The sequence below is a fragment of the Sylvia atricapilla genome, chromosome 5 (genome assembly GCF_009819655.1).
Source record: "Sylvia atricapilla isolate bSylAtr1 chromosome 5, bSylAtr1.pri, whole genome shotgun sequence".
Classification (NCBI taxonomy): Eukaryota; Metazoa; Chordata; class Aves; order Passeriformes; family Sylviidae; genus Sylvia; species Sylvia atricapilla.
The window spans coordinates 21,184,575-21,196,846 of record NC_089144.1 but is presented as its reverse complement, the minus strand read 5'-3'; the positions used below and the strand labels follow the sequence as shown (position 1 = coordinate 21,196,846).

The window sequence follows — 12,272 nt, the reverse complement described above, 5'->3', positions numbered from 1 at the left end:
TTAGTCCGGTTACAGTTCCATGCAGCTGCTGTCCAAATTAATACAGAAAATTCTCATTAATAGTTAAAAGTGCTGTACAGGAAAGAAAAAAAGAGAGCTAAAAAAGTGAAAAATTTCCCTAGTATCTTATTTTTTTGGGAGTGTGATGCTCTTGCTACCAACACCCCTCTGGTTGGAGCCACCAGTGTCCTCCAGAAGAAACTTGAGGGTTGCCACTACTCATTACACCCCCCTGATCTTCAGCAGCCTGAGTGTGATGGACTCGATTTCTCCTCCCTCTTGGATTCCCCGAGGTGTTTATTCATCGCATCCACACCAGGAGCACTGGGATCAGGACAGATCCAGCTCAGGCTGCTGGTGAGATGTAGGATGTAGCTGGGGCTCAGTGCTGGTAGGCAACTGTTTTGGATGCTCCGTGATGAAACGAGAGACACCTGCAAGCTTCAGCTTCAGTTCAAGTGCAAACACATGTTGTACACTCAATCTGTGCTTTTTTCCTCCCTTCTGATGATGTTCCTTGTCCAAGAGACCTGATTATTCCTCCAAGGCCCCTTGCTGGGGACATGCAAGCATTGTCTGGCCTTGATCTGTTCAGATCTGTGCAGGTTTGAGATGAGAGGGTCCCTTTGTTCCCATCAAAAGCTCTTGACTCCTGTAAGAGAATGGGTCTCTTCTGAAATTATTCACATGCCTGAGCATTTCTTTATGGTAAAGGGAACTTGTAATGCATGCAAATGTCTTGGACTCCCCCCTTAAGCTGCAGAGATTCCTCAGTTCTCCGTGTTTTCCGATGTCACTCAGGTGTAGCGGTGGCAGGGGCAGAGAAACGCCTTAAGAGAAAGCCCCTACCAGGCAGCCAGAAGGGCTCTTTCCAGGACATTACACTTCAGTGTGTCACCTCTGCTACTCTCGGAATTAGTGTCTGCTTTTGATCATCCGTGTCCATCTGTGACAGCTTTTCCCTCTGCCTGCCGCCGTCCCGGCTGCCAGGGCGTGAGCACGGCGCCACCGGGGTTTTCTCTGCTGAATACCTCGATACCTTTCTGCTAGACAGAAAAAAAACAACAAACAAATCTAAAAACAGAGACACTCTCCAGCCTGCCCATCATACTCCCTCTCCCATACTCCTGCTTTCACAGTGGGAGCTGTGTTTTTTTGGCTTCCTCGGATTTTTCTGCCAGGAGGGCAGAGATGCTGTTGCAGGAATCTCAGCGTGCCTTGGCATCCTGCAACAGTGCATGGCAGCTTGAAGGGAAAGAAGATGTTTGAAAACCAAGGAAAGGCATCACCTTGGAGATAAATGTCACCTCCTGACTCATGGCAAATCTTCTGGAAAATTGCTTGTTGAGAAGTTTGAAGGAAAACTTGGTCAAAGTTGGCCAGTTGGTTCAGCCTTCCCCTGTCTTGCAAGAATTGGAAGAGATGATGGTTTGGACTCGATGGAGTGTTTAATTTCAGTGTTTAAAGAAAGAGGTGGCTTAGTTTAGGGATGCCAGAATGGTTCTTCTCCACCTTTATAACCAAAACTTTTAAATTCAAATAGCTGCTCATTTGTTTTAAACTCATCTGCGATCAAAACCTGCAAATTGCATTAGAAAGTACAATAAGCCAAGAGGGAAACAAAGCTGAAATGAAATTTATGATGATCTAAATGAAATATACTTTTTCTAGAGTTATTCATTTTCTTGCTGTGATTATTGCCCCAGTCTTTCAATGAAAAAAAAAAAATTCTATTCACTTCTCAATTTGGGTGCTGAAGAAAATTTACCTTTACTCTGGCTTTAGATGAAAATATTCTGTCTCAGTGCAGGTTTTTTCTACTTTTTTTTTTTTTTTTTTCCCTACTTTTCTTCTGAGTATGCTCCTAAAATCCTTGTTTTGGAGAACATTTCCCACCCATCCCTTTTATCTTTTCCCCTCTTCCAACTACCATAGGACTTCTAGAAAGGTGCACAAGGTGTGTTTGAGTCATATCTTGCACCTCCTGGGAACACAGGAGGAATGGATTGGGAAGCAAGGTCTTGACAAGCTTCATGGGAGGTGGTTTAGACCAAGCTCTGATGCTGCTCTGTGGAAAACCTGTGTGCAGGAGATGCTGGAGGGAAGATAGGGCTGGGGAGCTGAGGAAAGAATTTAAAATCCTAGCAAATGCAGAAAATTTTCTGTCTTCTTTCCCTCGTTGTCACTCTCTGGCCTATCACTGATGTACAAGACCCTCTTTGCATTTTCCGTCACCTTTCACCTGTGAGGAAATGGTGAATAGTCTGTAGCTTTGCTGTGAATGTGCTGTGCAATGCTCATGAAGGCTACTATGAATAATTAATAGTTCATCAGAACTTAGAAAGCTGAGCCACAAACCCATTTGCAAGTGTCTTGGTTTGGAAAGACAGCCATTGGCCGGGGAAAGCTGGAGCTTCCCTTGGAATGGAGAATATAAAACCTCTCCTTCTGAATTATTGTAATTTTGCAACTAGGGGCTTTCAGGCAAAGATATGGGGATAGAAATAACAGTTCTTTACTAGGAATATTAAAAATATGCATGTAGTGGTACAAAACAAACAAGCAAACAGAGAAGCAAAAATCCTAGAAACCCTGACAGAGTCAGAATACATACAACCTGACACCCTGTTGGTCAGGGTGTTGGGAGCAGTCCCAATAAATCCTCCTGCAGGAACAGATGTGGTTTCTGTTGGAGTAGAGATGATCGTGTAAAAGGGTCCAGTGGTGCTGAGCTGGGTCTGGTTTTCCTCTGGGAATCCAGTGCAAACAGGCTGTGCTGCTGTTCCAAATCTCGGCTTTTATCCAGGTGGGAATGCTGGGCTCCTCCCCCTGGGTGGAGCCTCTCCCAATGGGATGCTGGAATTGGATCAGCCATGCAGTGAGCCTGGATGGCCCATGAACAGCAGATTCCCTGGAGGGAGGATGGGGCCTGGAAGGGATAAAGAAACACTGCCCCAGCTGGTTCTAACAGCTGGGCCATGAACAGAAGGCACCTGCCCCTCTCCCTGGAGTTATGGGGAATGGATTATACAAGAGATAAAGAAAACACCTCCCCAACCAGTTTCAAGAGATGGCAAATAGAATACACATTTACAGTCATATATTGCAACCCACGACAGTAAGATTGGCTCCAGACACAGCAGTGCTTTGTCAAAGAGCATTCCTGGTGTGGCTGTGGGCTGTGAGGATCCTCAAAACGCCATGGCTGCTTTATCCACCCCAAGGAGAGAGCAGAGCACCCACACAGGGGTGGGACAAAGGTCTTTTGGTCTTTAATTTAAATCTTCCTCTATGTTTGAATCAGATGCTGCTGCAGTGCTGCTGTGTAGGCTTTGGGCCATTCCCAACCCATTTTCTCCCTGGTCACCTCCCAGCAATCAGCCATCATGGCCAGCAGGAATTTGTACTGGTGGGGGTGTCCATCAATAAGGGAGTTACCACTGGAGTTTGAGGTGTGGTACCCAAAATGTAAAGGAGTAGTACTGAAGTGCATCCTTTGCGATTCCATACTCTTCCTATGGTTTTTATCCCAGTAAAAGAGAATGGAAGAGAATATTCCCAGGAAATCAGGCTTGAAGAATGGCTGGAATGCTGCCCAGTGGAAAAGGACCCGGTTGACAGTGGCTGAACATGAGGCCAGGTGTGTCTAGGTGGCCAAGAAGCAAATGACACTTTGGTTGTTATCAGGAATAGTGTGGCCAGCAGGACCAGGGCAGTGTCCACTCCACTGTGCTGGGCCCATCTCAAATCCTGGATCCAATTTCAAATTCCTCAGGGAAGGGAACAGAACTGGGAAGGGTTTGGAGCCACAGGAGAGGCGGAGAGAGCTGGGAAAGGAGCTCAGCCTGGAGAAAAGGTGGATCAGGGGGGACCTTGTGGCTCTGCACAAGTCCCTGCCAGGAGGGGACAGCCGGGGGGTCGGGCTGTGCTGCCAGCGAACAGGGACAGGAGGAGAGGGAACGGGCCAGGGGAGCCTCAGGGGGGACATTGGGAAAAAATCTTGATGAAAATGTTGCCAAGCACTGGCACAGGCTTCCCATGGAAGTGGTGGAACCATTGTCCCTGGAAGTGTTCAAGGTGCTTAGAGTAGTGCTTCAGTGGTGGCCTTGCCAGTGCTGGGTTAATGCTTGGATTTGTTGATCCTCGGGGTCCTTTCTGACCTCAAAAATTCCATGATTCTAAGTATAAAACCAGCTTCCAAACCATCAGGTGAAAACCAGTCAGGTTTAAACACAGTAAGTGCCCAGCTCTGACAATAGATCCTTCTAAAGAGCTGCAAGTCTGATTTTCATGTTCTGCCCTTCCTCCAAGAACTGCATTTTGAATAGGAGCAAAATGGAAATCTTGCCGCTGTTTTTCAAAATGATTAAACCAGAGGGGCCTGAGAGCAGAGGTGGCTCTGTGTGTGTGAGACTGGGAGCTGTGGTGTGTGTCAGGTGGTTTTATAAACATGGATTAATGGTCTCCAAAGCTCAATAAGGTGACTGCGTGATGTACCTGCTCGCTCAGAGGAGCTGAGAGCTTCAAGCACTTGTGTCATCATTCTTAAAGAGAGGGGGAAAGAAATAATCTTCATTTAAATGCATATAGTAGCTTTTCACTTGGGACTGAATGGAAAGTTTTTCTATTAAAATGCAAATGAAAGAATAAACTGTAACTCCAAATTTCTCCCTGAATATTGATGCCTCCTCTCTGCATTGTGGTAACAGGGTGATCTGTGCCTTCAGAGCACGAGTATTTTATCTTGATTTGGGGAAGAAGGGAGGGTAGCAGGGTAAGAAAAAGAGTTTTGAGATTTGGAGCCTCTAAAGGAATTGTGCCCCTTTTTGATATATTTAACACAACACTGTGTTAGGCTGGGAAAAAGAGGCTCAGAAAATCAGCAGGGAAAAGGGAGGTGGTGTTCAGGTGGGCAGTGCTGCTTTTGTGGCTGTGGCATTTCAGAGGACACCTGGACAGGAGCGCCACCACCCCAGGTGGTCAGTGCAGGACAGCTCGAGGCTGTCTCAACATCCAGGTCAGATAAGAGGAAGATTTAGGGTCATGTGTGGGCATTTTGCACCAGGGCAGGTTCAGGTTGGACTTCAGGAGGAATTCTTCATGGAAAGGGTTGTTGAACATTGGAATTGCACCAGGAGCGGATGGAGTCCCATCCCTAGAGTTCAAAGAACAGTGGAATGTGCTCTGTTCTGGTTGTCAAGGTGGGGATTGGTCATGGATTGGACTCGATGATCTTGGAGGCTTTTTCCAGCTTCAGTGATTCTGGAATCCTGTGTGGGAGAGGCAAGAATAAACTCAGGTGTTCTGCTGAGCCACAGCTCTCCTCCATCCAAGGGGGAATGGCTTCCCACAGCCAGAGGGCAGGGTTAGAAGAAATATTGGGAAGTAGTTGTTCCCTCTGAAGGTGGTGAGGACAGAGAAGCTGTGCTTCATCCCTGGAAGTGTCCAGTGCCAGGTTGGACAGGGCTTGGAGCAACCTGGGATAGTGGAAGGTGTCCCTGCCCATGGCTGGGGTGGGACTGGGTGACCTTTAATGTCCCTTCCAACCCAAATCAGTCTGTGATTCTAAGAATCAATGAAGTTGAGTGATGTTTTCAAAACCAAACAATTTCCATAATTTGTGAGCTCCACAGTTTGGAGGTGGAGATTTCCCATTAAGATCCAATCAAACCAGTTCACTACCGGAGTTCTCCTGCAGAGCTGGTGTTGTGTGACAGCAAAAAGACTCCTGGGCTATGCCAAACAAGCAGTGGAGATGAGAGATTGTAACCCAAGGTGCTGCAGGCATGGACTTTTCTTTGTAGGAGTATTTCTGAGTGAGTACAAGGGCAGATCTCATTTTGGAGGGGTGAGAACAGACTGACGTTGGGTCTGAACTCATCCCACCAAACCTGGCATCCGAGCAGAGGGTCTCTGACAGGGCTGGTGTCACCCCAGGTTTCTTTATCAGCCAGAGGACGTGGCCAACTTCAGCAGTCCTGATTCATCCTTGGGGGTGCCTCCCTCTCTCCACCCCTAACAGGAGAGGGAACGTCCCTGTGCTCCTCTGCTGTGTTTCCAACACTACCCTTTGCCTCCACAGACTCTGACCCTCTCTGACCTGAAGCCGAAGCGAGGACCGGTGTCGGGTGGCACCCAGGTGACAATCACAGGCAACAACCTCAATGCTGGCAGCAACGTCATTGTGACCTTTGGGCGACAGCCCTGCCTCTTCTACAGGTACAGATGGGCCCTTCCTGCTGCTCATGCCTGAGTGTGAAAGATTAAATGCCAACTGAAGTCAGGAAACTTCTCCTGCAGCCCTGACACCTTGTCCCTCAAAGTTCCTGCTTTGCTCGTGGCCACATCTCTGCTGCAAAGGGACTTGTGCATTCTGCATCATGCACAGCCTTGCAGGCCACGTTTTGGGGAGAGAAAATAGGATTTATTTCATTGTTTTGACCGGTATTTGATGTGCTTTTTCCCGTGGCCTCTTGTCAAATTTCAGCACAATTCTCCACGGTCCTATGCTCTGCTCCTTGCTCTGGGAGTGCGTCGTTTAAAAGATTCATTTTCATGTCCCCGCTTTAGTGGAGGTGACAAAGAAAATCTGACAACATCAGTTCGAAGCACTAAACCACCTCCCTTTTATCCCAGAATAGTCCTGTAGTGCTAAGAAATGGATGATTTGCAACATTTTAGTTCTGCATTGGCTCATGTTCAACAGCGCTTCAGAGAGGCTTAATGTCAGCGTTACCTGCTGGATGCTCCCTGATCCCTGTGAGAATGAGCCTGAATCCCATTCCCAGGAGCTCCTGCAGCTCAAAACTACCCAGGGCAACACATTTTGCTGCCAGCAGTGATGGGGGCTGAAGATGAAGTTGGCACATTTCTCCCAAATATGTCCTTGGCAGAGGAAGGGCTCATTCACAGGAGACCTGGGAGCAGTGCCCTGGGGCAATGCCCTTCCCTCTCCTGGCTGTGGGGATCCTCTTTAGCAGCCTGTCATGGCTGTGGAGTGATCCAGCATCCAGAATTCGGCAGGGTGAAGTCACAGTCTGTGATTTGAAATGCCAAATGGGAGCTACAGCTGCTTGGAGATGCTCACTGAAGACTGGGGGGAGGGATTTTAGGAGGGATTGGGCACTGTCTTTTGGGGAAATTAAGAGGGCACCTGGAGGGTCCAGTCGTTGAAGGTGACTTACACACACCCATTTTAGGGGTAGTAAGATGATGCTGCATAACAAATCACAGGACTAGAAAAACTGAGAATTTTTGGTGCCTGGATTTTTGACTCATTTTGAAAGGAATGCAGACCTGGAGTTGGTTTTGAGCCCAGCCAAAAAGGAAAAGTTTATGCAGAATCCTCTTTAAATATAATCATAAAATGCTTCCCACTGTATTAGCACTTCCAGAGGGCCAAGGCATGCTGCAAACTGCACTTAAACAAGACTTACAGTCCTAATGCAAAGTAAACTTTATGATCCCAGACTGCAAAGCTGAGGTGCAAACACCCCTTTTATGAGCTGCTGCTGCACATGTCTGCAGGCAGGAAGGAAACATCCATCAAATATTTAATCACAGAGAAATACTTCTGGAGAGAGGCCTGGTTTGGACTGCCCTTGGGGTTCAGATTTTATTCCAAGTCCTGAGACAATGAGGGCTCTCGTGGTTTTATTTAAACCAGTGAAAAGGCAGCGTCACTTCCCCAGACACTGCTACAGGAACATAAATGGCTCATACTGAGTCTCACCTCTTCAGTGCACAGGCTTGGGCCACAGGACATAACAAGAAATAGTTGGACTCTTTTTTACCACTTTGCTGCTTGGTAGCACCTGGTTCATGTTTGCTTTCTCCTCCCTCCAGGAGATCCACCAAGCACATTGTCTGTAACACCACGGCCTCCTATGAGGGCTTTGAGAAGGTGAAGGTGTCAGTGAGAGTGGACAAGGCCAAGATCCATCAAGAGCTGCACTATGAGTATGTCGAGGATCCCACCATCCTGAGGATCGAGCCTGAGTGGAGCATCTTCAGGTGAGCATCCCAGGGGAACCCTCTCCTAATTCCCATGGTTTTTTAAAGCTCTGCTCTGCTAACTTTGGTCCTTGGTGTAGAAAACTCATTTCCAAGCATTGTCTCCACCAAGAATTTGTGCAGAGATACTTCCCAGAGCCAATAGACAGGGTGGATTAGAGTGAAGCTACACTGAATAACCAGTGTATATAAATATAAATAAAAATAAAAATATAAATACAAGTAAAAATATAAAATAGAAAATTATGTATGTAAATAAATATGTAAATATGTTATACATTATAATATATAAATATAAAAATATTTTTATAGATTTTTCTATAGAAAAATATAAATGAATATAAATAAATATAAATATGGGTTTATTTTAGAACAATTAGGTTGCAAGGAAAAGCAGCTACACAACCTTTTTGGTTGTTGTTATCTCTGGCAGTGAAAATATAAAAGCCTAAAAATACCACATAAGAAAATGCATAAGATAGAAAAGGAAAGGAGGAGAGCAGAAAGGTTGCACCACTCACAGGCTCCACAAAAGTTGGTCATTGCAATTTTGATATCTGTTGGTTGAAGTGATAGTCCCAGACTGGATCCATCAGATGACAAGGAGCACCCCAAAGAAAGGATGGAGAAAATCCCCAGAACACCACCTCTGTTGAGTTTATACTCAGGTTCAGGTGGGAACACCCAGCTGGGAGTTTCCCACTGGATGATGGAAAGCTGTGGATCAGGGACACCTGGATGATGGAATCACGAGTGTTTGACACCTTCTAGGTTGTCACAGCTGCCTCTTGCACCAGCCCAGCTGGCTCCGTCATGCCCCATCAGCAGTGCCAGCACCTTCTGGCTCTGTGTGAATGTCCCTTGGGCAGGGGAGTTATCACAGCTGAGGTCACTGGAGAAGCACAGAGATGAAGTTCCCACCTCCCAGGGCTCTTTCCTTATCTGGTCCAACAACAGCTGCAGCCCGAGCTGGGCTGTGCTGGCCCCTGGGTGGATGCTTTGCCCATCAGCAGCTTCCTCTGAGTGTTTGATCCACCAGCATCCCAGTGTCTCTTCTAGTACCACATTCTTCTCCCTAGACCTGGGAGGACTGGACAGCAGTATCACATTTACCTTCTCCCAAGTTCCCTTCACACTCCAAATTCTGTCTGTAGGTGTATTTGGGGAGGGGTGGTTTTGGTGGTCACAGATGAGCAGCTGCTTCTTTGCAGTTTGCTACAGTGGGCAAAAGCCTTTCCATGATTTTAGCAATATCTAAGCCATGAACCATTTCATTCACTCACAGTTTGCAAGCTGCAATTCCTACCATTCCCACAGCCCTTGTGGACTTGGAATTCTTGTATTTCCTCCAGCCTTCATGGACTTGAATTTCCTATATTTCCCACAGCCTTCATGGACCTGAAACTTCTGTATTTCCCCCAGCCCTCATGGACCTGAAATTCCCCTGCCTTTCCTACAGCCTTCATGGACTTAAAATTCCTACGTTTCCCGCAGCCTCCGTGGACCTGAAATTTCTGTATATCCCCCAGCCCTCGTGGACTTGATGCCTCAGGACTAAGCACTGCCTGTTTGGCCATGGTGCCTGACAGCTCCAGGGCTCTGTCCCAAGATGAAACACAACGGGAGCCCTGCTCCCTGCCCTATCCAAGAGCCCTTCTCCTCGTTAGGGATCCATTTTTCTCTTCACCCCCTTGATGCTGCTTTGGTGAATTCACAGGGTTCACGTGAAGGTGCCTGAGAGCAGCGTTTGCCCTGGTTGTGGAAGGCATCAAAGTGATGCCCAAACTCTCAGAAGCCTGGAGAAAAGGCCTCAGGAAGGGAGAAATTGGTCATTAAATGCGCTGGTATTTCCTTGAAAAGATACAAAATAAGAAATCTTAGTCTCCTCTCATTCATCCATGGCAGCTCTCTGCTTCCCTGTCAAACTGGACTGATTGGAGTCCCTGGAGATTAGGAGCAGGGCTTGTAAATCCCCCCAGTTCAGCTCCCATCCCAGAGATGTTTTCACAAATCAATTAGTGCCTTTAATTACCATGAGGGAATTTACTGATTTAGCCGGATTGAGCCTCTGCACGTTGGGCTTGAAGCTTTAGTGTCGGGATTTTTCTATTTGGGGCTTTTATTTTCAGTCAGAGTCCAGGTTATCAGTGAAATGAGAAATCACTTTGCTCCCTTTTAAAGCGAGTTCTGTGCTGCTTAAAAGGTGCAGGATTGACAGCCTAGGAGAGTGAATTCCTGAATATCCCCAGGAAAGCTGCAGCACAGGGACATTCTCCCATGTGGCCTCAGGTGTGGCTGGGAGGTGAGGAGCAGCCTCCTTGCTGCTTGATGTCTCTGCTGAAGCTGCCAGAAAGAGGTGAAGGAGCAGCCAAGGAGATGCCTCAGGTGTGTTAGCAAAGTTTTGCCCAGCCTGGAGCTACAGGAACTCTGTGTCCCACGGCTGGCTGGATGGGATCTCCCATCCCAAATCCCAGAATAATGGGAATAAGGGTGAGGTGATTTGTTTAGGGGGTGCTGGACTATTTGTGGGGTGTGTAGGTGCTGGGATGGATGTCTGGGACTGCACTTGTCTCATTCCTCATGGAATTATTAAGGCTGGAAATGACCCCTAAGATAATTGACTCCGATCTTAACCCAACACTGACATGTCCACCGCCAAAATGTGTCCCCAAGTGATGCATCTACACAGCTTTTGAACACTTCTAGGGATGATTTGAGAACTTCCAGTGATGGAGCATTTTTTGGGGTACAACCCTTTGCTTTCTTCATCTGAAATCAGGAAACATCAGCTTGAGCATTAACAGATGCCCCATTTTAACCAGATCTACCCCATTTCATCCTCCTTCTTAAGCACTTTTGAGTCACTCCAAAGGTGTAAAACCCTGGAGAGAGAAGATGGAATATTCAGGATTACCACGGGGGTTTGGGGCTTTAGGGACAGTTTTAGGTGCAGTAACTGTGGGGCTGAGCTGTTCCCAGGCAGAGATGATTGACACTAAACCAGCTTTGCAAAACCAGTGAATGAATGTACCAAGCCTGGCTTAAAACCTTTTTAAGGGCTATTTTTCAAGGCAATAAAGAAAAGATTACTGCTAATTTACTTCCATAGCCAAAAAAAAAAAAAAAAAAAAAAAAAAAAAAGAGTCATGCTGGGCTGGCAAGTAAATAAAATTCTATGAGGCTCCATTAATACTTTTTGATCTGGGTTTGATTTGAGTTACATCCAGCAATTACCTGAGTCTGCAGGCAGAAAATGATACTCAGGGTCTTTGGGGGCAATAAGCAGTTAAATTCTGAGAGCTTTTGGCACCTCTGTTATTTTGCTGGGCAACAGCAGGTCTCTAGGCTCTGCTCCTACCTGGCTGAGCATCCACATACAGGCACAAATACCAGTGGCTGGTGATTTTCAAGGCAAGAAACAGTTTTATTTACCTTATTTTCAAGCCAGAGAGGGGTTTGGGGGTGATTTTAAGTCTTCAGCAAACAAAAAACCCTGCTTTACCATTTTTCTTTCCCTTTCTCAGGTCAGGTGCTGTGGCTGTGTTTATTACCTGTGGTCTAAGCCTGCAAGCTCAGATTCCAACCCAAACAGAGGATTTTTAACACGTGGGTTTAAAACTGTGTGCACAGATTTGGTTGATTAAATAAAAGGATTTGTGTGGTTTATATAGACACACATACCTGTAGGTGTGTTCACACATTGGATTTTTTGGAGCACGTAAAACTTTCAGCCCAGTACAGATACAAAATCCCTCCTAGTTTGAATCAGCAGAGATGAATTATATTAGTAATGATATTATTATTAAGTCATAAAATAATAGCAGTAAAAATAATATTTTATTATTATTAATATAAAGGCTCACAGCCAAAATTCAGAAGATCCAGGACAGTGGAGAAAGAACAATTTGGTTTATACACTTCTGGGTTTTGAAGAATGAGCTTTTCTTGCATGATATCTGGAATCTTTACAGGGAAGCTGAATTTTGGGGAGAGGACATTTTTTTTTTTTCTGTGAGGCAGGGAAAAGAGAAGGGAAGGTCTCTTGTAAGCAGATGTGTGACTTCAGCAGGATCCCTTGTGCATCCAAAAAAACTCATCCAGATCTTATGGAAACAGCAAAATGCGGGTTTGCCCCGTAAAATTTCCCATTAGCAATCTCCCATCATAGCTGATGATTTCAGAGAGAAAAAACCTGAGATACTCTGCAAAACTCAATGTGATGCCCCAGCCATGGACCAGTCCAGTCCTTGAGTGAAAGA

General features: G+C 46.2%; 1 protein-coding gene across 1 annotated transcript in view; it reads left to right on the top strand.

The window, feature by feature from the left end:
* Positions 1-12,272, top strand: part of LOC136361152 (plexin-A4) — a 122,515-nt gene that overhangs the window by 45,412 nt on the left and 64,831 nt on the right. The window contains exons 11-12 of the mRNA XM_066318874.1: positions 6,083-6,219; positions 7,846-8,013. Coding sequence (XP_066174971.1) covers positions 6,083-6,219; positions 7,846-8,013 — 305 coding nt within the window. The remainder of the gene's footprint in view (positions 1-6,082; positions 6,220-7,845; positions 8,014-12,272) is intronic.